Source organism: Galleria mellonella, unplaced genomic scaffold (assembly GCF_026898425.1).
Source record: "Galleria mellonella isolate WM207_F2 unplaced genomic scaffold, CSIRO_AGI_GalMel_v1 utg23, whole genome shotgun sequence".
In the NCBI taxonomy this organism is placed as follows: Eukaryota; Metazoa; Arthropoda; class Insecta; order Lepidoptera; family Pyralidae; genus Galleria; species Galleria mellonella.
Window position 1 is genome coordinate 1,893,866 of NW_026442045.1, and position 24,381 is coordinate 1,918,246.

The following is a 24,381-nucleotide window of genomic DNA, read 5'->3' on the forward strand; positions in this document are numbered from 1 at the left end:
ACAAAAATTATCAACTAGTGATCTCACTATCTAGTTTTAAAACGAATAATACCATAATAAAGGTCGAGATGTTTCATAAACGTATTAGTTTTAACATATTATAATTTATTCCGCAATAAGTAGATTTTTGTTCCGCAAATAAAAGCAGCGATTGCAATCATGATAATAATAATACCAATATTGATTGGGTTAAAGACTGTGAAAAATTAATACAGTAGGTAAAATATATTGTATATACATATATAATAATATAAATAGAGACCTCTATCTTTTCCAAGTTTATTAAAAACACCGCAAACGTTATAGGATATGATGCCCATTGCATCACTCTTTACAATTTTATTTAGTTATATACCATTACCTATAAAAAAAAAATGTTCTTTTCTGTATTTAGGGTAAACAGTAATACACGGTTTATGGTTCCTTTAATGACGGTAAAGATGTTTTTCCAACCCTAACTCAAACGTCCGATAGATGTTTTGAAGCTGTCGAACGCCAGTAAATTGGGAAGGATAATATAAATAGGCCAGAGTAAATCGACTTTCTCACGAAAACACGTTTGCATATCGATATTTAAACGTTATATGTACAACGAAATATCTATAGGAGTTTTATGTGATCCGTTTGAAGCGCTTTATTGAATATCGGAAACGAATTTGGGGTTGAAATGAGATCTCTTGCCATTGTTCTTAGCGGAGGCCTCTTGATCTCTCGGTTTTGAAGTTTGACAGTTAATTTCTTTTGCTTTTCTTTCTGATTTGAATTACTTTTTTCTTTACTTTTTATGAAGTTTCCTTTGACTTAAGTATTTTTATATATTTATAGATTATAATTGAAAATGGTAGTAATGACCTAAAATGTATTATAAAATATTATTATAATGTGAATAAAAAATGATTATAGTCGAAAACTTTTAAGAGATTATTTTAATTGGCATAAGTCTGTTTCCAGAACTAACTAAACAGTATTTTTTGTAATTATTTATATCTGATTTAATCACGCTTTAAATTCGGAGATACTCAACTAGTTTTATTTCCTATCGAGTTTGGAATTAGTCAGGCATCCCTGAAATAAAAACGTGAGTAAAGCCGATATAAATAATTACAATAACTCATAATAGTTACTATTCAATAGTAATTATTTGATTAAGGTTCTAGAGCAAAGTCAAATACAGACTTAAGCTATTTGACTCCGCGTCAGAGCCGAGACATTTTCCTCGATACTAATAATCTCAAAGGCGGACAGGGACAATCAAATAAAACTATTTACGTGTACGCAACAAACAATAACAAGTTGGCACAATAGCATCGTGTAAAGGACGTTAATCATCACGCCTGCACTCTCTGGGGAGGCTTTTTCTCGTTCTACGTACATTTTCCCTTCATTTCCTTCAGGACATTTGTGTTTCCGACTCTTGGGTAAACAGTGTTATCGCGCTATGTCATTCCATCTGAAATGTATAAATTAAGAATGTTGCAACAATATTTATGGCAGCGAGAATTTAATTTTACTCGACTATGAAGAAGATGTTGACTATTGTTTGTGTGAAATAAGTCCTAATTTCTATTTTCGATTAAAGAGACTTCGTAGGTATAAATATTAAATAGAGAACACATTTTGACTTAATTATGGGAGATTATTAATAACTGATACATTCTTGATTTTTAATATATTTTATTATGAATGAAAAAAGAACGGTACACACGTTTAGGTTAAAAATAAATAATCACAGTAAATTCCGTAGAAATTAACCACGACGAGTTCCAGGAGGACCGTATAGATATCGAATTGGGTATATTGCTAGCAAATCAGGATTTAGTAATTATTACTAACAATCCCTTCCTTCTGTGTGATAGAATAAGGTATTCCGATTGCCACAAGTGTTATTTTATTGATAATATATTTAATATAGTTACAATAGATACAGCGACTCATTTCTGACAGCACCATTGTCTCTTACAACCGCCATCTTTGCCCCCCACCCCTACCCGCATCAACGTCTTCACGGAATATGCGAACTGTAGCCCGCAGTGCGAGACGAGACGCTACGATATAAAGCGCCGTATGGTCATCTGAAGAAGACATTTGAATAAAGTCGAATTGTCAGAAATGACGAACACAGTATGTTTATAAAATTCCAATTCTGTGTATACAGACTTTTTTTTTAATTCGTCTTTTAATTTTCAATAGGATAAACATCTCACATGTTGTTTTCCACAGATGTAAAAGGAAAACTTCATAAATAAAACCATGTCTGTGCTGATCCAATTTAATTGCAATAACAAAATCAAATGGCTATGATGTCCTTTGCATGCAAGATAAAAATATTTTGTACAATCCTCGAGACCGATGTGTATAACTGCAATTTTGTCCGCGTTCGAGTCGTCAATCGGCCGTGCAAAGCGCGTCATTTGTTTTAGTGGCAAATCGCTCCCCAACGGGGACAGCCCCTCGCAAACAAGAACAGAGTGTTTCTAAACAAAGCCGTATTTTAAAAATTACAATACTTTTTGGCATGTTAAAAAAAAGACGATGTATTTTTCTTCTAACATGCTAAAAAACATTTGTAATTTTGGTATAAATCTAATTAAAAAAAAATAGTCTGACGATGACTCTAACTCATTAATATCAAAGTGTCTTTTCACACTTTTTGTCTAGATATCGATATCGGGGATATAATTCATATCGCAAAAGGCCGATAGTTAATCTAAAATTTATTTAACTGTACAAATTGTTGCAATATTGTTGTCCATGTAACATCTTCCGAACTTTGTAATTTCCATGTCTGCTAGCCAAATTAGTTTTGAGCGAGCAGAAGAGAAGTGGCTATATCTTTTATGTGAAGAATATCAACTTAAAACAATGTAACCAAAATGCGAAGGCGAGGCATGAAATTACCCAGAACAGTACAAATGTAATTAAACCTAACCGTTAAACTCAGGCGTCGTCGTAAAAGTTAAGTAAAAGCTCCTCAGAATCTTTGTTAGATTTACGTTTTGTGCTTGGAGGGTAAAGAATGAAATGGAAAATTATTTGCCTCAATATGAGTATGAGCATTTTTACAGCTATAATTTTCTCATGAATTGTCTGTCTTTTTATCAAAAATGATTTTTTGTTGAATTAACTGTTATAATTTTGCATTAACTAAATAAGGGCAAAATTTAATAACCTTATATATATAACGTTATAATTAACAAAATTTAACTGAACATTAATATATGAACATTAATATCTATTTATTTATTTAAGGAACACCAACAGCATATTGCATTGTAACATATAGGTATAACAACATTAAATACAATACAATATTAATGCACATGCCTATTATAGGTATTCACAGCATTCACTTTAACATAATTATACAGTGTAAGAAATTTAAGTAAATAACAAAAATAAACATGTAATCTAAGTTAGTGAGCAATATCAGAAAATAAGATAATATCTAAACAAATGAAAGTAGCCAGATCATGTAAACGGTTTCGGCATATCAAATCATATAAAATAATGTTTAAGAATAGGACAAAAATAGTATACAATAGCAAAAAATAGAATAACTAATAAGATGAATTCATTCTAAACAATTAAATGCCAGAAATTTCTAGTATAAACAGAATAAACACATAGTGACTATATTAGCCATAAAATACATGTACTTCCACGGTTTGTAGTTTTTTCACTTATATACATATAAGTACGTGATATCAAATATTTTATAGTTCCACCAAGTGTCAGCAATCACCGGTATTATCGCACTAAACACATTGTGTTTGTGTATGCATTCAATATTATATTATCAATCTAAATAGTCTATTGCATTGCCTCTAGCGAAAACCAATCTTGTGTAATGGTCTCCTGCAGTTGGGCTATCTAGAAATTTATAACGTACTTGGTACCTCGGTTAGTACCATATTCAGAGACATTGTTTAAAATATATAAATAATGATATGAATAATTTCTATAAATTATAATATTAACATACAACTCTACACAATACATAATTAATTCAGTACAATAAAGATTTTATAATAACATCTAAACATATTATTAATAAATGTGAATTAATATAATTTCTTAATATAAAATGAATAATCAAATATATATAATACTAGTCTTTACCTGCGACTTCACGTGATCCTTCTAAGCTCCATCTTAAATGTTACGTATACGCTAAATTTGGTAATAATAGGTTAAGCTTATAAAGTATCAGTAATAAAATTAATTATATATGCATACATATTTTTAATAAAATAATTATTTTATTTAAAACATAATGTTATAATGTTTTTAATTATAGATATAATTTTTGATAAATTCATTATTAGTTACTAGTAAAACTAAGTAAGTTTTCGAAATATTTTTATGGACATATGCCAATATTGAGTCATTAAGAAAAAAATATTATTCTAAATTCAAACATATATTAATAAAATTAGTAACAAAATATAAACTGTGTGAGAGAGATGGTGAATTATAGAAGTTTTAGATAAAAACAGATATAAAATCGTCCTGTATTCATGCGATGTCCATGAACTGATCTGGAGAACATAAAACTTCCGACAACATACGATCTGGCCATTTGTCGTCGACAGACCAATCTATACTTTTAATTGGGAGCACTAGATCTGCTGGTCTTCAGGCATCTGACATGTTGATGTGTGGTGTGATGCGAGTGATTTATTTTATGCTAACGTGACTATTATAAAGTCACGATTTTCTAATAATAGATGATTATATTGGATTCACGTCATTTAATGATTCTTTCAACTGTGGAGGCTTTGAATGACATATGCCAAATTCTATGTCTATCATCATTTCTGTCAATTATTGTTTATCGCTAAATATAAGTTCTCATAGACCTGTATAAAACCGGTGTTTTTCCACAGTTATACAATGACAGGCAGTAACTTTTAGATAATTACTTACACATATATGTAACTATGTGGGAAATGGCAGTGAATTTACAGGGTACAGAATTACAGAGGAATAACACCTGAATCCTTAGGAATGGCAACACATGGGGAGTATCATGGGCGAAATAGTATACTCTGTTATGTCCATGGTACTGTTCATATCTATAGGCGACGGTTACCACTTTCCATCAGGTGGGCCGTCAGTTTGTTTGCTATTCTAAGTTGCAAAAAAAAGTTGCATATATACATAACTAAATGTCACTAATTTTTATTTTATCATTTAATAGCGATTCGCTCCGGCTTCACGTGGATAGGTACAAAAATAAATTATTATTTTATAGTAGCTATTATTGGCAAGTTTTTAATACTTTGGGTTATATTATTGTACGAGTAAATTTCGTAGGAACATCCAATTTTTTTAACAATATATAGCCTATGTTAATCGCTGACAATGTTACTAATAAATTTCTATAAGTTGATTAAGTTTTGAGTTTATCCATCACAAACAAATAAAATTTTCCTCTTTATAATCAGCATCATCATGATTATATCAGTCGTTGACTGTCCATTGCTAATTATACACTTCCCACAAAAGGGGGGGTTTTGTCAGTAGTTGTTACACTTGGCAGGCGGATTGGCAACCACAGTTACACTTTGATAACGATTTAAGAGAGATGTTGCTGCCCATCCCTCGACTATTAAGTTCCATTAGTTGCCTCTTATGACATTTGATATTATTCTATGCCGGGACCACACGGCACTCGTTCCTCTTTATAATATTAGTATAGATATTGATAAAGGAATATATAACAGTATCTTATTTTATGATTATAGTCATTTTCAATTAGATAGTTAATCTATCTTAGCAAAAGTGAACTTCTTATGAAATGAAAAGTATCTTAGCAAAACTATGAACAAAAAAGGTTTTAAAGCTAATATTAATAATAACATGTTACTATAACAATATACAAAAAACTTGAGTACCTATTCCATTTTATCTTTCATTCGGGGAATTGAAATCTACTAGAAATGTGCTCCAGCAAATTTTTAAAACGAGTACATTATATTGTTATGAAACTTGTATTTGTGTACTTAACTATATCTAAGAATACTTTCAACGTTGATTTTGATATTTTTTAATACATCTCAAAAGTTGAAGGATGAAGAGGCTCTATAATTAACTTCAAGTTTTACATTCAAACGCGTAACTTGTATAAGTTTATGTGCAAATATTTCTCCTCTACTAAGTAATTGCTTGAAAAACAAACAGGAATGCGCCCGCGTGTTTTATTTATGTCGACGGTAAGTTCTTAATTGTACCTTAAGTTCGTGATTTCTTAAAGGTTAACATTGTTATTTATTTGTTAGGTTGGTTTTGTTTTTTAGATTTCTACCATAGGAATATATAATGCACTTACTTTTTCTTTGTAATATTACCATAACAATGATGACTCTTGTGATTGTGTGAGTGACTTAGACATAAAAACTGTCATTTTCAGACACTGAGTAATGAATGGACTGGAACTCTCAAATTTTAATTATTACCGCGATTCACTGTCTACGAAACTCAACAACGAGAATCCATTCAATTATTAAAACTTTTAATTAATATTAATAGGAGATCTCAATTACAAAAGAAAGAATACCAAAGCAGATAAAAACTCCTTAGAAATCAGCGTTACCCACAGCTGCGGACTGTAAATTAATGCGAAAACAATAAAGCGGCCGAACGTCGCGTCGTCTGAAAACAGACGAAGAGGCGCGAATAAAAATTAATTCCAAATGGTTATTAGTGCCAGTGAACAAAAGTGTATAGGTGTGGGTGAGTGAGGCAGTAATAAACGTCACGACAAGAGAGATAGGAAATTAAACGAAACTAAAGCGAAGTCGGTCATGCCAACATCTGGGGGAGGAACTTTGGGGAGCCTGTTCCAGCTCCGAGACTAAAAAAAACCAAATTAAGTTCGGCGCCCGATTCTATTTACACTCTGTGAGCGACAGGTTAAAAAAATACCTCTTTTGTTCCTGACTTACGCTTCTATTTTTCACCGTTAATCACGGTCGAAAATTGTCTGTGAGATGTACGTCTGATGGTAATAATTACGGCGTGTTTTTCGTGCAGTTTTAATAAGTAATATTTATCTAATTATTTTATGTTAAATCGCAATTTTAAGTATATTTATCAATATTATGGATTCTGATTTTGTTTGCAATATCGACTTAATTTACTAAGTTTAATTTTGTCTTAAATTATATTTTAATTAATTTACTTTATTTATATTATTTAATTATTTTCTTAGTAAAGTAATTGAATATTTTAATAGTTTCTCAATAACTTTATGCGCATTAAAAATATATTTCTACATTAATTTCTGACAAACAGAATTAAAATGAAAAGCAAAATAGTTCTAAATTATAAATTAAAAAGTTATGTAATTATAAATGTTCACAAAGAAACATAAAGTTGCTTTGAACGTTAGATAGTTTACAATATCAAAATAATTAGATTTGAGATCGACTTACCTTTCGGTAGAGGTTCTATAACAACCTTCACGGCGCCGACAGATGTCAGCCCTGTTAGCCAGAGCAGGGCTATGCCGCTGATGAACCTCATTAGTTCCTCCATATTCTGTCTAGGTGTACTTTAACAGCATTTTTCTGGAACAACGATGAGTGTTATTAGATTTTTAAATTTACTCTATTGCATTATACACGTTTTAATGGAACGTCGAGTGTTAAAAAAAGAAATAAAAATAAGATCATCCAACTGATAGTTGTTAATTGTTTCATTCTGAAATGTTAGTCTTTATAAGAATATATGTCTAGAAGTGTAATATTGATTATATCTAAAAATAAACCAACAGATTATCTATTTATAGATCCCAATTACTACAATTTAATAAACAGATTTTTGTCGAAGTAGATAGAAGGGTTTGAGGAGAATCTATGACTTTTATAATTTGTTTGTATTTTTTTAGAGAGAGCATCGAGACCTAATAGTTATGCTATCTCAATTCAAAATTTAGTGGTCATTAGTTCAAATCTGTCAGCCATCATTATATTCTAGGTTAATTTAAACTTTTAAATGACTTTCCACTAATGCAAATAACGTTAATAAATGCATTTGTTATCGTTGAGATATTAAGCTCACTGTGTATTGTATTCGATTCCAGTCGATATGAGCGAAATCTCATTGCGTTCTATACAAGTTGCAATATTTCTAATACAGGTCGCGTAGAGGACTATTTATTTATTTAAATAAATATATTTATTTATTTAATAATTTTATTGATCAAATGAAAATAACAAGAGGTAGACTATCTGCTATACCTACAAATACTAATAAAATCCAGTAGACTTATTCATCCTGGAGTATTTAGTAATAGTCTTATTGGTTTAAAAAAAATATTAATATTTATAACAGGAGACTTTAAAAGTTGCGCACATGGATATTTCTGTCATTTTCCAGTTACTGCTGTTTAGCATCTGTGTAAAGTGTGTTTAGTAATGAAGTTATTGTAATTAGGGTGGTAAAAAGACTGTTCCCAACAGCAATGCCCGAGGATTACTATTGGTGTTTCGGTTTGAAAAATGAAACGTGGCTGTGTTAGTTAGTTAGTTGGGCGATTGCTATTAATTAGTTAGACTAGTTCTGGTTAATTACACAACAGATCAAGAATTACTTAGGAATGGACAAAGTTATCTAATACTTTCAATGATATTTAAAAAAATGTGTTTTCATTGAAAACATAGTGCAAAAGAAATATTAAAATATAAGTAAGTAATATATTTACATAGAGAATGAGTATGTACATATAAATATCCAAGGGAAATACAAAATGTATCTTCTTGAATATAAAATATGAAGTACTTAGCGAAATACAACGGTATCATGTTAAAGAAGTGGCAACACGGACCGATCCGATGTTTTATTGACGAGTTCCAATATAACTCTTAAATCCAATCCTTCGAGTTTTGGGAGTGAGTTCGCCAAATATTTCTCATCTTTGCATTTATGAATAATAACTGGAAAAAGTTAAATTTGGAAATCCTCTTTCATTTTAATATTGTAGAATTCGTAACGTGTCGAAAAGGTTTGATCTTTTATTTTAGGGTTCTCTGATTTATTTTCGTCATATTGTTTGAAATGTATGATAAATTGAAAATATTTAGAATATATATATATATATATATATATATATATATATATATATATATATATATATATATATATATATATATATATATATATATATATATATAATGAGGCTATAACGTGTAAAAATTATTAGTAGGTATTTCTTGTACATGTGAGATATATTAGGGAGACCTACATGTTACGTATTATGGCATAATGAATATTCTTCTTAGAATCACGTAATATGTATTTAATTAATTCAACTTAAATTATTGCATATCGAAAGTATCTGTCTACAACTAAGAAGCTAAGATAACTACTTCTACCTTCTTATTCATAAAAATGTCAAATTTCTCATAAACCTATTTTAGCTATAGAAATGTTTTGCCTTTTTCCTTTGGCGCTAAATTGTTAATGTGAAAGACAGTGACTGAACAGTATAATAGTTATAACTGGTTTGTAGAAGGTTTTAGTTTTTATTAATAAGGGTTTTTTTTTTATCTGGCGACAAAATAACAAAATACAACTAAAAGAAAGAGAATTGTTACATCTGGATTATATTGAACACGGTTCGTAATCGGATTTTCGAGACCTCAAACACCATAAGACTTTAGAAACAATATTTAATGGAATATTTAATAAAGGGTCAACCTTTTAAGATTTGTGTTAATATTTAAATGAAAAATAACAAGAGAGTAAATGTCCAATAAGTATTTCTAAAATGAAACTGCTACTCTTTTATTTTATTACTTTATAATAGAGTAATAATTTAATGTTAAAATTATAAATAAATTATTATCTTTTGTAAAGAATAGCGAATTATATTTGTAGATATTATTTTTTTGTTACATTTTATTTTATTTTGTTATTTTATTTTATTGCCAATTTTTTTGTTACAAAAAACTAGTTAATATTTTTTCATTATTTAATATCCATAGCAATATTAAAAATATACGCCTTTGTTATCTCTTAGCGCCTTAATGGCTCAACCAAGTGCCCTGATATTTGATATATGAGAATTAGTGATATAAAGATGGACATTAGATATTGTATTCGTAATGCAATATATCCTGAGGGCCTACCATGAAATGTTTTCCGAAATTTTGGAGCCAAACAAAACAGAAATTTGATGTTAAAATTACATAATACATGCGGTTTGGAAATATTAAAAATGTTAAAATATTGTTCCTTTGGACTTTTGAAGATGTATGACGAACGAAATGTTAAACTCCATTTATTGGTCCGATTTTGGTATAAACAAAAACACGAAATTGAGTCCGAAATTTCGGAATTTCATTTCATGGTAAACCCACAGATCACGTGGCCGAAGCCACAGATAATATAGAAAAATAGTGTGTCCACGAAAACAATAATAAAATGAAGAATGAACTCTTTATCAATATGTTGGAATATTTTAGTATATAAAAAAGTCACTAATTTCAATCGTACTTTACAGATTTAGCAATTTAAAATTCGTACTTATGTAGAAAATAGCTTCTTTAGAAATTATTTTGTACAAAATATGTTTTACATCATTTACAAGTTACATACTAGACAAAGGAACGAAATCCTTTGTATGTGTGAAGAGAATAAGCAAATGTGTCGCACAAGGTGGTTTCAGTAATAATGGATGGTTGTTTGTAATTGTGCGCCGGTAAGCCGGTGTAATTGCAACGTGCATCATTAGTGCAATACGTACTCTAGAGCACACGGGACGGTTGTATTTCTGTCCTTTTCTTCTCAAATTTTACGTCATCAAACGTGTTAATAATTCAGGAGAATTCTTTTAGTTATACTGTATTAGCTATATAGTAAGGTTTTAACCAAGTTTATTAAAGGTGAAAAATAACCATATTACTGGTTAGTTTAGAATTATTTTATTGATTGTTAGAAGAATTGTTAATTCTACGTTTGATTACTGTTAGTAGAAATAATATATTCAATCCACACAGTATACATGGTATATGTAGTATAGTATATGGTAGTCGTTATGTATAATAGATCAGAGCGAGACTTTGTACAAAAGTCGATTGCTTGGGTATCTCTGTCCCATTCGTGTTTCTATCGTGAAGCAGTTGTGTTTGCATGGCTGTGTTTCTGTTTGAAGGGTGGGATATGGTATGAATTTACAGGGTACAGAGGAATAACACCTAAGTCCTCAGGAATGGTAACGCATGGGGGGTATCATGGGCGAAACAGTATACTCTGTTATGTCCATGGTACTGCTCGTGTCTATAGGCGACGGTTACCACTTTCCATCAGGTGGGCCGTCAGCTTGTTTGCCATTCTAAGTTATATATAAAAAAAAATAGTCTATAAGAGAGACTTATGTTTAGCAGTAGACAGTTTATGGCTGTAATAATGATGGTGATGGATCTCAGTAACGGTAGTAAGCTCATCCCTTCTTAGATTCTAATATGATATTCGCCGAAATGTGAGTATATGTGTAAATTGTTCGGATTGATACCTGCTGCTGATTTTCACCACCGTACAACCCGCCACAAACTAAAGTTTCATCCCAATCATCTGGACGAGTGACGGTCTTCCACCGTGCGTTTTTCAAGGCACTTTATTCCACGCACAACCATTCTTTGGAATCAACCTCTAGCAGTAGTATTTCCGAACCGATACGACAACATAACCTTTAAGAAAAGAGTATATTCCTTTTTAAATGGCTGGCAGCACACCTGCAATGCCGTTGGTGTTGTGGGTGATCATGGGCAGCGGTAGTCACTTACCATCAGCTGAGCCGCATGCTGGTTTGCCCCCTGCATTGTAAAAAGAAAATATCGAGTGTTCTGTTTACTACAATGGCAATTGTCACTAACTACCCCATTAGGGATTAACGTTATGAACATATTTTTTTAATCTCCCTTTAATGCAGAGTATTGAAAAAATCATCTATTCACAGCAAATTACAGGTGCAAGCTATACAAGAAGAGTTTCTAATTACGGCAGCGGGTCTGCCCACCCAGTCGACACCTGATTAAGACATCAAAGATTCTGCTGCACGCCTGTTTCTAATTATTTGGCTTATTCACTGTAGCCTTTACAAGATGGAGCACTTTCTACCACTACCACTGGAAACTTCTAGCAGTATATGGACTACTTTTAGTTTCAAACTTCATTTATACTACTATTATATTTATTTACTTCGAAAAACATGAAACAAAATTTATATGGGACTGGTGAAGATTTCAGCTACCCATGGAAGTGGATTTAGTCTAAGAAAATGTTGACTGCTATCGTATATATAGTGAAAACAAAACATTCTTTTTTTCTTCCTCTTTTTTTAATTGTTCCGACCAATAATCGAATCTAGGTTGTTATCTATGTAAACATGTCAACCACTTTGCTATATAGGTCGTTGTCTCTTGGTATTAATTTTTTATTAAAATATAAAATATCCATTAGATTTCCGCCTTAGTTAAGCCGCACGAGTTTCGTCCGTCGCATCGCGTCCTCCTCAAATCCTATATAATAACGAGACAAGAGCCTGTCTCTTTAACGGAAATTTTTAATGAAACATCCTAGAAAGGTTATAAAAGCTTTGCTATCTTTATAAACGTAATTGAGCTTGGTGGAGCGTTGCTTTTTAAAAGATTTATTTGTAGGTGCTGTTCCATAATTACTTTAGAAAAGGAATAGATTTTTTGCATAATTACATTTTACTTAATTATTACTTATTAATTTTAAAATATTAGATATTTATTAGTTAAATAACGTTTATTCTCTTAATATCTAGTGTTACATTATATTCAATGAAATTAGTTCGTAAATTTCAAATTCAATCAAATTACTAAATTATTTCATATATTAAAAAAGTCGAGATACTTGCATCTTCTTAATATTAGATAACAACACTACAAAGTCAAGGGTAGAATAAAAAATTGTCCATTTTAAATGCTTGTGATCAAGTTTATTTAATTAAAGATTTCTATTTTATTCAATATTGTTGCATATATACGATATCGGAAGGTAGTGGGTAATAATATTATCGTGTTAAAGAAAAACATTAGATAGGTGTATCATAATCAACATATAAACAAATGAATTTTTAAGACAGAAGTTCATTAAATAAGGTTAGAGAGATTTTCTCATATTTTTACAGCCACCAGAAATTACGTGTTTCACAGGCGAAGCCGCAGAATACAGCTAATTAAATTTGCATATACCTACATTTGTAAAAGTAAATAATTTTATCATTATTTGAGAATCTCTCACTAATAATACCTACTACTATTTTTACTATTGGAATTACAAAATATTTTTATATACAGTGTAAATGTGTCATGCACACATAATTTTATTTCTAGTATTATTAAAGTTTTGATAAAAAGTTTTTGTCGTAAGAGTGCGGGTAACCTACGAAATTAGTGGAATTGCTCTTTAGTGGGGTGTGAAAAAAGTAATTACACTCTTGTAGGGCCATTAACAATAGTTAAAGAACTCGTTGCACTACGAATATAACGCTTTTAGTAAGTCGCAAATTTTATATTAGATTACGGTTTTAATAGCCCTTTATAATATGTTTTTACGACATTTAGAAGATATTAAAAAAGTACTAAAAACTTTATATGACAAATTCAAATTTCGACTTACTCTCTGGTGTTAGGAAATATTGTTATCAAATCAAAATCCAAGTGGTGGTGGTCAGGTCCATTCCAGTCAAGTTGGATTTTTATATGTTTAACAAAGTATGTCGAACATATGAAAATCCAACTTGAATGTATGTCGAGTGTTATACTTATGTTGCAGTAATTGAACAATACCTCTGAGAATTATTCTATCAAGGATGAGAGCCGTGAGTATATTATCAAGAGTTTTTAAATCCATATACAACATTGGGTGAGCATCGGTATTGGAGATTCTTATTAATAAAAAAAAAAATACAATTTATAAAATTTGCAATAGTAATATATCTATGTATAGAAGTCTTTTACGATCGATTCTTACTCTAGATACTGCAAAGAATTTTAAGTCCCAATAATTAAAAATAAGAAAAGACTTTTTTTTATTCGAAGAAACAAATAAATGAAATTATATAATACTTCAAACGCGATGAGAGAAGTATCAAATATTTCTTAAATTCTGTACTTTTGGTTTATTTACTCCATTACTACCCATTAGATGATTAATTTCTTTATTCATAAATTCCGTTTGTCTTAAAAAGGGAAATTTCCATTATAATTAACGCTATCGTTTATTCAGCTATCTGTATTTTATGATTCAATGTTAGGAAATTTGAGATAAATGTATACAATACAAGTTATATTTGAAGATAATGAAGTCATGGTTTACCATTAGATGCAAGATTCCTTTGAATCCTTTGTCGAATTATAGACGCTATAAAACTGAGAGGCTCGATAACGGTCACAGGCGTCTTATTCTGTAGAAATAATCAAACAACTCATAGCTAGTGATGCGCTGCAAATTTGGATAAACACATTGTTGTACTATTTATATGTATTGTGCTGAATATATGTCTTTACACACACAGACATTCTTGATAGTATAATGCGAAATAAACAATTCATAGTAATTTTCTGTATGCCGTGTGGTCCTGACATACTAGAAGGTGCCACCACTTCCTTTCCCGTGGGTGTCGTAATTAACGGCTGTGTTATCACCATCATCAACGAATTCATCAGAAATTGAACATGATGGTTTTCAAATATAGACTAACAAGATATGTTACTGGCAATGGGGGCGCAAGATCATTGAACATCTAATTGTTAACAATCTTTTCCTCTTTAGTTTTATCTTTTGATGATTGCGCGTTCGCTTTTCGTACAATACAAGCATTTTGAATTTATGGCTACGATTAGCTCTACAAAAAAAAAAAAATAACAGCTACTACAATCGTGATAAAAAGAATATGGAAACATAATCAAATGGGAGTAATCTCAGTAAACCGAGAAGCGAGCTTGCTTGCCATTAAAAGTAAAAAATATATTTTAATTAGTAAAATTTATATCTCTATAATTTATTACTATTATGTACTTATGAATGCCGTGGCTGTTCTTATATTCGATTGAATAATCGGGTACAACACTAGACGCAGATAGTCTGGCGAAGACAAAAGAATATTTTCTAGCCTATTATCAAAATTATAGACGGGAATAAGGAAGACAATGCTGGCTGGCGACATCTTATTTTAATTGCTTCGTCCCAAGAGCTGTATTGCGTTTTATGAACGGAATATTGTTGGTGCTGCTAAGAACGTTATTATATTATCAACAGTTAAATTATATAAGAGATTCCGAGAATCACTTGTTTATGGAGTAGAATTTAATGCAAGTCACTATCATTGTAGTTATATTATATAAGAGTGACTATTTAAAAGATTATAAAATAAATCTATGTAAATTAAGATGATTTCTTGATTGCTGTTACACTTTGCTACTTTTTTTTAAGTATAACTTAAGGTTTGAGATTGTGTTTAAGTTACTAATCTTTTTATGTTTCGAGAACCAAGTTTTTAGATTCCAATTTCTAGTAGTACCCTTTAACTTTATTATTATCATATTTAGAATCATTAACATTTAAATTCAACGATATTTATAATTTTATTAATTTGTTGTAAAAACATGAGGAAAACAGATTTCAATGATATTGTGTAATCAAATTGGTATTACCTTTTTTGTAAGTATCAGCCTTGCAAATTTTGTAACATAGTTACAGCTGGAACCACCACTTTTTGATCTTTGCAAAATGGGTAGTCAAGTTTATAAAAAAAAATTTGTAAATGGTAGCAGTAAGAACAAAAATTACGTGAGTAATTTTTAGTACTTAATAATATTTACTATCAGAGTTTTGAGAACAATAGAAATTTCAGAAAACACGTTTAAAATTTCATATTATTTTAATATTAGAGAAAAAATGAAATAAAAGCAGCAAACTTCAACTAATGTTGTTTTTATGTTTATTTTCGTTTTGTTTTTCTATTATACATATTTTAGAGAGACAAAAACTTAAAAAGTCGTGGCTTTACCTATGCACAAAGGTGCGATATTCTGGAGGCGATGCGAATAAATGCATGTGCAGCGGACGTGAGCCTTTGTACAAAGAAATCCAGTGGGCCTCCCGGCCTCTTGTCGGCAACAAAGTGGTATCATATAGGTAGAACGACATACTTTAATACAAACAGAAACGAGAACCTTTTTAGTATCTCATGGCACCAATTACATTTATTTTTACATTTTCTTTTAATAGTCCTGCAGGTACCTAATATATTTGGAGTTTTATTGCGCGATAGAATGCGAAATAACGATAGTTATTGAAGAATTAAAATTATAGATATCAGCAAGTTAATATGACAATGAGTTGTTTATAAACAATTCGAGTCGAAAGGTTCTCTAGTGGTGACTTAGTAAAAAGGTAAACAGTTTATGGCGACACCCCACAAAAGTCTGCTTCAAATACAACTTAAAAAAGATTTAACCAAGTAATTATTACAGAAACACTCTCTAAATTAAATTAGAAACATTGACATGATTAATCGATTTCTTATTTGTACTATTATTGAACATTAGCAAACTGTCTTATAGTCGGGTGAATTAATAATTTGTTTATCATTAAGCTCTATTAAAATATAACAGATATTCTGGCATTCATGTGTGCAAACTTTGTGGATATAGAGAGTTAGTACCATTCCTTATGGCCGTTTCTCTATTTTCGCTGATGGACAAATAATTGCTGAAATGATGATAAAATATTTATGATGTCTCTATGTATTCATGATGAGTAGATATATTTTATAAAACATTATTTTTTATAGTGGTGATGAGTTAAAAAATATTAACAGTTAATTCACATTTATTAAAAATTAATATTACTAAAAGATCTATAAGAAACTGAAATATTTTAAGCACTAACAGATGTACAAAATTTAAGAAAAAAATTAAGATATGGTTCGTACTGAAATTTAATTTCAGTAACAAATTTAAGTAATGTGTTACACGATTTTTATTTATTTAATACCTAAGATAATTCTGTCACAAATAAGTCTTATGCCAAAACAGTAGCAGAGAATGATAAAGTCAACACAACCTGCCAGTAAGATAGCGACGCGCCAGAAAGTATCCGATAAAAATGTAAAGCGATGTAGAATAAAATTTACCGCTTTCAACATACCTACTACTTGCTTTTTAATTTTTTTATGTCTCAATTTATTCTATTCTGTGATTGCTTTTTATTAAAGCTTTCGTAATAAAATCATTTCAGTGCTTTGATTCCATTTAAAGCAATTACTATATATAATACTTTAATGAGCTTATTTCATTTAGAATTTAATTTGTTTTAATCCATTTTTGTCTAGACTAGTTAATGTACGTTGTATGAATATAGAAACACATAGACATTTTCGTACTTATCTACATGAAAATAAGCAGCAAATTTTCACACCCTCGCTTTTAATGGTCTGTTTAGCAAATAGAGTCAACAAAAAAAATTGAATTGATATTAAAAAATGTTTTTTAATATTTTAAACCAGAAAACGAATATCTTTTAACTCTTTAAGAAGATTAAAAGTTTTTTTACACCAAGACCAATTAGAAGATTTTTTTCAATGAAAGATTTACTTTTATTATTGTATGTTATATTTTATTTTACGCTATTATAATTAGCGATTTTGCTCACACGGATTACGACAACTTTTTAGGAATCCTCAGATATTAAGTTAATATTAAGTTTCTTCTTAAACATTCTTTTTTATTTATAATTAAGAATGGTACCAAAAAGATTTTCCTAATAATTCTATAACTATAATAACACATTAACATTTTATTGGGTACTAGTCACTTTCTATAAAAGAAAAACTTAGCTGGTAAGGTTATTGCTATATAAGGGATATTTCTGTCCATCTCCATTAAGTTCTCTTAGTCTTAACCAGAGGGAGACTTTGTACAAAAGTCGATTGCTTGGGTATCTCTGTCCCATTCGTGTTTCAACCGTAAAGCAGTTGTGTTTGCATGGCTGTGTTTCGGTTTGAAGGGTGGGATATGGCGTGAATTTACTGGGTACAGAGGAATAACACCTGAGTCCTCAGGAATAGCAACGCATGGGGGTATCATGAGCGAAACAGTGTACTCTGTTATGTCCATTGTACAGCTCATGTCTATAGGCGACGGTTACCACTTTCCATCAGGTGGGCCGTCAGTTTGTTTGCTTTTCTAAGTTATATAAAAAAGAAGTCGCCTCTTATGACACCTACGAAAAAGGAAGAGGTGGTCATTGATAATTTACATAAACGTAAAACAAATATTATATAATACCAGAGAATTAGAGAATAAAACCAGAGAAAAATATAATATCTACTGGGGTAAATCTGTCCCGACTGTATGGCTGTATAGCGGTTTACTGGTGGGATATAAAAGTAACAATATAGAGTATTGATGCACTATAATCCTTTAAAATAGCAATGTATACACAGTGTATTCTGTAATATCTGATACCACTTTTTAGCCCGTCAGTTTTTCCTCATTCCAAGTTGCATGAAAACTTATTAAATAGATACCTTTTTTTGCATTGCACAGTTTGTTTTCCAACCATACGGTCTAATTTCACGTGCCGTCTCCTCCGGCGCGCCTCTCCACCATCTACAAAGTAGCGAAAGTGTCGCGAAGTGCTCACCGTGCACACAATCCGAACCGCCATTGTTGTCTTTGATTTAGGTATGGTACATCGCATCGCATATGCCATTCATAGGCTTAGACTTATATATTCATATATTCATGGAACCATAATAATTATGTAGTAGTATAAAGGATATTTCCTAGCTAATTAGTTTAGTAAGCAGCTTGACCAGAGGGAGACTTTGTACAAAAGTTGTTTGCTTTGATTTTTCTGTCCTATTCGTTTACCGTGAAGCAGTTGTGTTTGCATGGCTATATGTTTTAGTTTGAAGGGTGGGATATGGCAGTGAATTTACAAGTTACAGAGGCATAACACTTTAGTCTTCAGAAATGGATACGCGTGGGGGGTATCATTGACAAAACAGTATATTCTGTCATGTTTAATTGTCTATGATACTGTTCATGTCTATAGGCAATAGTTGCCATTTTCCATTAGGTGGGCCATCTGCTTGTTTGTCATTCTAAGTAGCATAAAAATGCTTAAATAGCTGGGATTAGAAATTTGAAATTTTGTGTACAGATTTTCCACGATCAATAAATAACGAATACTGTGCATATAAAGAATGAAAAAATATTATTATATAGAGACATAATAACTGAATTTCCCTTTTTATAATGCATTTCTGTTTATTTTGTAATAAAACAAAGGGCATAATTTGTTATCAGTAAAATAAATACCAGTTTGCTTGAATTCTATAAATTCAAGTTCCAAATCTTCAATAAAATCATTAAAGTCATTATGCTAAATATTAAACGAAAAATCCAGGGACATTTTCATTTTATCACACCGTTCATATTAACTTAGAGAGGTAAATATGCACGCAATTTTCATCCATTCCATTCCTAATGACTTTCACTGACACGACGCCAAAACCCCTCATTTTACACTTTGACGCGTTCACTTACGCCTGGTCCTGTCGCGATGACATTTTCCAATGGAAGTTAAATAACTCTCAAACTACTCTTACGCGTCTTTGAAATAAAGTCCAGTTTTCTGTAGCAAGCTTAAGAGAGCAGGGTGACTTTTGTCTATTCTCGGTCTTCGAGAGTAAAGTATAATTTGCACGAATGTATTTATAGGTAAGTCTCGTAGTGTATTATGAAAATAGAGTCCTGTTGCAGTTGGATTAAAACTGAAAATGCGCTGGCGATTGTTGTTGACTTACGGTGAAGCATATGCGATAGTTGTCGCTGTCACATCGTTTTGTCTATCGGTAATATGAGACTCGATTCGCACCTCTGAACAGAGCCTTACTTTTTTCACAGTTTTTATGAAGATACTTTTATGGCACTGTGGGAATATTCGCGGTGTTACATTACAATACATTTAATATTTTTTTTTATTTTAAAGAATATCAATATAATGTTTATTTTTCATTAACAAACTGTTAGCTAATTACCACCTATTGATATTGTACTCTTTTAGAATTTATTATAATATATCTACTACACACACGCGCGCGTGTCGCGTTCGCTCGAATAATTTTCCGTACCCAATCTGTAGTAAGTAAAAAAATCTATTTATTAATTCTACATTCAAAAATTTCTCGAATGATGAAGTTGTCTTCATTTTCACGACATCCCTTTCTAGTGCAAGTTTACTTTATTATTAAGAACTCCTGTATAAAATTTTGTATTTCTAGATCCAGTTAATTTCTTTTTTTCTACAAGATTTTGTAAGTCTGTTATGACATGATTGATATGACTATAATGACCTTTCTGTAATGTTTCGAGATGATCGGACTTATGCATAAGAGTTGTGACATATAAACAGACAACAAAATAAATAGGTTGAATTTTAGCAATTTTTACTATAAATCTAAAACATTATTAAGGCTTTATTATGGTAAATTATAATTCAAGAAATTGAATAATTTTTAGAGAATTATAACTTACCTGAATGAAAATCAGGTGATCTATCTACTTCATATATTTCCAGCTGTCAGTAAAGTGCGCTTCACAGTTTAGTCCAAGTATATCTACATATTATTAATACAATGTAGGTAAAAAAGGTTTCAGCAATAATATCATTTGTCACAGGTGACGGTGTTTTGAAAATAAAGAGGTCTGTTATATGGTTTAGACTGACTTAAATGAATTTCGTTTTTATAATATGAGTAAATGAACATTGAAAATAGTTCTTTAAGTCTTAAAAAGTTCTTGAATCTTACACACTCTTATAAAATAATATACCCAATTAACCGTTACATGGAACACATCATATCATAGTTAATAATATATAAATATCTTAATTGTTGTAGCCTAAAAAAATGTTCTTAATGAAATTTTGAAGTTACGCACTAAACATCCTTGAGGAAAGTATCGGTTATGGCAGAATTCTACACGCGACATAAAAACTTGTCTAAGGTTGAAAATTACTTTTGTTCAAGTATAAATTTAAGTTGTACTTTAGCCAATTAAAGCTTTCAGACAGTTAATTTGAAATTTATTTCAAACCTATGACTGTTCCTTTTATTTACAAGAATGATTCGTAACAGTTTTTCTACAAAATTTATTTGAAATAATTCATGATCATTCATACGTATTTGATTTCGAGGTACATGACGTGTTCATATTATTATAATCATAATGAAGTTAGTCAAAAATACCTGTCGCTATCCAATAAATAATTGTCGCATAGTCATTACGTGCCAGACATTCCAGCCCAAGTATGAAATATGGACTCGAGGACAGCAGCTCTAGTGTGACTAAACCTCTGACTATTAGGATGAAATTCTAAAACTTCCGGCTACATAGTAGTAGCTGGGAATTTTTGAAACTATTTCAGTTTAATTTTTACTGCAATATTACCTGGACGAGCATACTAAAGTGACTATAGGTACAGATGTGTCAAATTGATTAGCTCTAGTAAAACTTTTTACACATTTTATAAACTTAATTAAGCTAGGGATATTAAGCTTACGGTATGCTCTGGGTTTTAACCTTTCGTAAATTGTGAAATAAATTGAAATACAATACAGGTTAATTCTGCGAAGTGATAGCCTAATTCCATCCTCATTTTGTTGGAAGGGTGGCCAGTAAAAAAGGTACTGTCTACAGTGATATCTGTCATGTGGGAGTGATTCCCTTTTCACAAGTCCCTACGTTTTTTTTGTTTGAACATGCTTTTACACTTTTGCAATCTAAAAAAAAATATTGGTGGTTGATAAGTAGTATTAAGTATTGTGTATAAATATATATTTTTAATCGATTTTATACAGGAGAAATTTTATATTATTCTAACATATTATACTCTAATAGGTTGAAATTATAGTCGTAGTACACAAGACCTTACCACTCTTGTAATAAAATGAGTATGCAATAAACGATTCAATTGAATTAAAGGTTTTTTTCTTAAACATGCTTGGAAGTGTGAGCATTATTTTGACAATCTTCTTCGAGGTAAATCAAAATTGCCGTACTGGCCAGATACATTCGGGCAGCGGCTGGAAAAAGTTGTATGAAAATCCATATCTGTCGTGTTTTGCGGCCAGATAATTTACTATGCAAACTCAAATCTGTCCTGTAATTTAAAAATGGAATGACCTTTTATTTCGAAACATGGTTACCAAGGAGATAACTAATAAAAAGTTTTATTTAAATTTCGAACTGGCTTTCAAATAGAAAGCTGTTTATTGAAAAAAAAAAAACTAGAGGATCATTATGGCGTGTGAAAAATTATTATTGTTCGTTATTCGTCATTGAACTTAAAAAGTAAAATTGTGTTTTTGATTTCCGCGCATTGTTTGAGAAAAGTACTATACAAGCCTTGGCCACAACTAGGCATTGATGGATGTCTGCCACGTATGTGTGCCTCGACAACGCCTCGGCTCACATTTGCACGTTCGTCCATCAATGCCTCAGTTGCTGGCCGCTGCAGTAATGTACTATAAATTTGATTATATTTTCTTTAATATATTAACCAATTTTGGACTGCAATTAAATATATATTTTTTTAATTAAAAGGTTTTCTACATAAGCTACATATACTTTCTTTATAAGAATTTTAGAGATAAGAATACTAATCTTAAACTATAATTATTTATTTTTTGGCAAAGTGCTAGTGTTGCCCATTATACCACTAACAAACAGGAAACAGATATTAAAAAGGAACATGAAGGATTTTGGTATCCAGTAAAAGTTATTTGATGTTATTATAAGAAATCTTTCATTACATGAAAAATTGACAAAATGATGTCAAGATTAAATTATTTATATATAAAGACAAACATCAAAAAGCCTAAATACATCATATTTTTAACACTGTAAATAATAGTATTTATTTTATGATAAATGACTCTTCCAAAGAAGATATGAATAATATTTTTTGTTATGCTCTTGAGAAATCAGAAGACATAACGTCATGTGCACACTGTGTGAAATAAGGTTTTGGTTTGGAAAAAAAATTAAATGAGCTGTCATAAATGTTGTGTTATTATTGCCTAGTTATAACTCTCGGCTTTGGTCGCGTGAAATATAACAAGATAAAAATAACCTGCATATGAACACAATATTTTTTCTAATAATTCTGTGGTGTTAACCCAAGATATTATGGTGAATTTTTGCACCAAACAAGTTCCATGAGAATTGTAGGAAATCTCTTTTTTTTGTTTACTTCTGTAACATTAGCCGTATATCAGTTTTTCCACGTAATTTAGTATATAAAGTATTATATTAATACAAGATATGTGTAATATGTACGTTATTCAAAATTTTATTCAAATCTTATCAGCCTTTATGAGTATGTTTGATTAATCAATATCCATATCGTCACATTTATGAGTAATATCAGTATAGTTTTATAAGAACTCTCTGATCAGAATTTCATGTTACTAGAGATATCAGTTTCTACTGTATATTTATTTAAATAAGTTTACCAGTTTCATATTTTAATTTATTTTATTTAGAAGACCCGCGACTTTGTCCACGTGACAGAAATATGTTTACTGACCAGGATAAAAAGTGGCTTATATTCTTCTCCATCCCATATACTCGTAGTACATGTATACTAGATTTCGTAGTAGTTAGTTAAGTCGTTGAGATGCTATAAGGTAAAAAATAAACACTCTTTAACATTTATAATATGAATAAGGATAAAGCATAGATTATTTACGGGGCAAACAAATAAACAGTGATTTATTATATGTTACTAGACCTATCAGCTTTTGTCACTTACTTTATTATTAAAAAATACATAAATGAAAACAAATATTTATTTCAGTAACATGATTTACTTTATTATTTAACTTGCTGACGCTTCCTTTAAAGCATAAAAACGCCTGTGGCAGGAAGCGCGACTTTTCCGTACCTTGTTACAAATATTATCTACTAACATGTTTTAATTATAAAAAAATAATCCAAAGTATATAATAAAATCTATGTATGCCCAAGTGAGGATATTTAAGAGTATATATTAATTTATTTTAATTATTATAGAAGATAATTTATAGACTATTTATCGCTTTATTTAAATAAGGATGTACACAAACGAGCAATGCAGCCACTGTTATGTGTTCGTTGATGGAGATTCTTTGTTTACATTATCTCAATTAAGTCTACGTTTTGTTTACATTTCCGCTTCTGTATAAAGCAGTACTTTGAGAATTTTGTTTGCACTCCACTGCTGTGTATCGTGTTAATCCAGATGAAATCAAACTATTTTGTTCCTTTCATATGGGGGTATGTTATAATGTTA

At 30.5% G+C, this 24,381-nt stretch overlaps 1 protein-coding gene across 3 annotated transcripts in view; it reads right to left on the bottom strand.

Annotated features, from left to right (window-relative positions):
* LOC113512878 (semaphorin-2A) overlaps window positions 1-24,381 on the bottom strand; it is a 398,040-nt gene that overhangs the window by 177,766 nt on the left and 195,893 nt on the right. For all 3 annotated transcript variants that reach the window (XM_052894754.1, XM_052894755.1, XM_052894753.1), the window contains one exon: window positions 7,437-7,571. In XM_052894754.1, coding sequence (XP_052750714.1) covers window positions 7,437-7,539 — 103 coding nt within the window. In that variant the 5' untranslated portion in view covers window positions 7,540-7,571. Of the gene's footprint in view, window positions 1-7,436; window positions 7,572-24,381 lie in introns of those variants that run through there.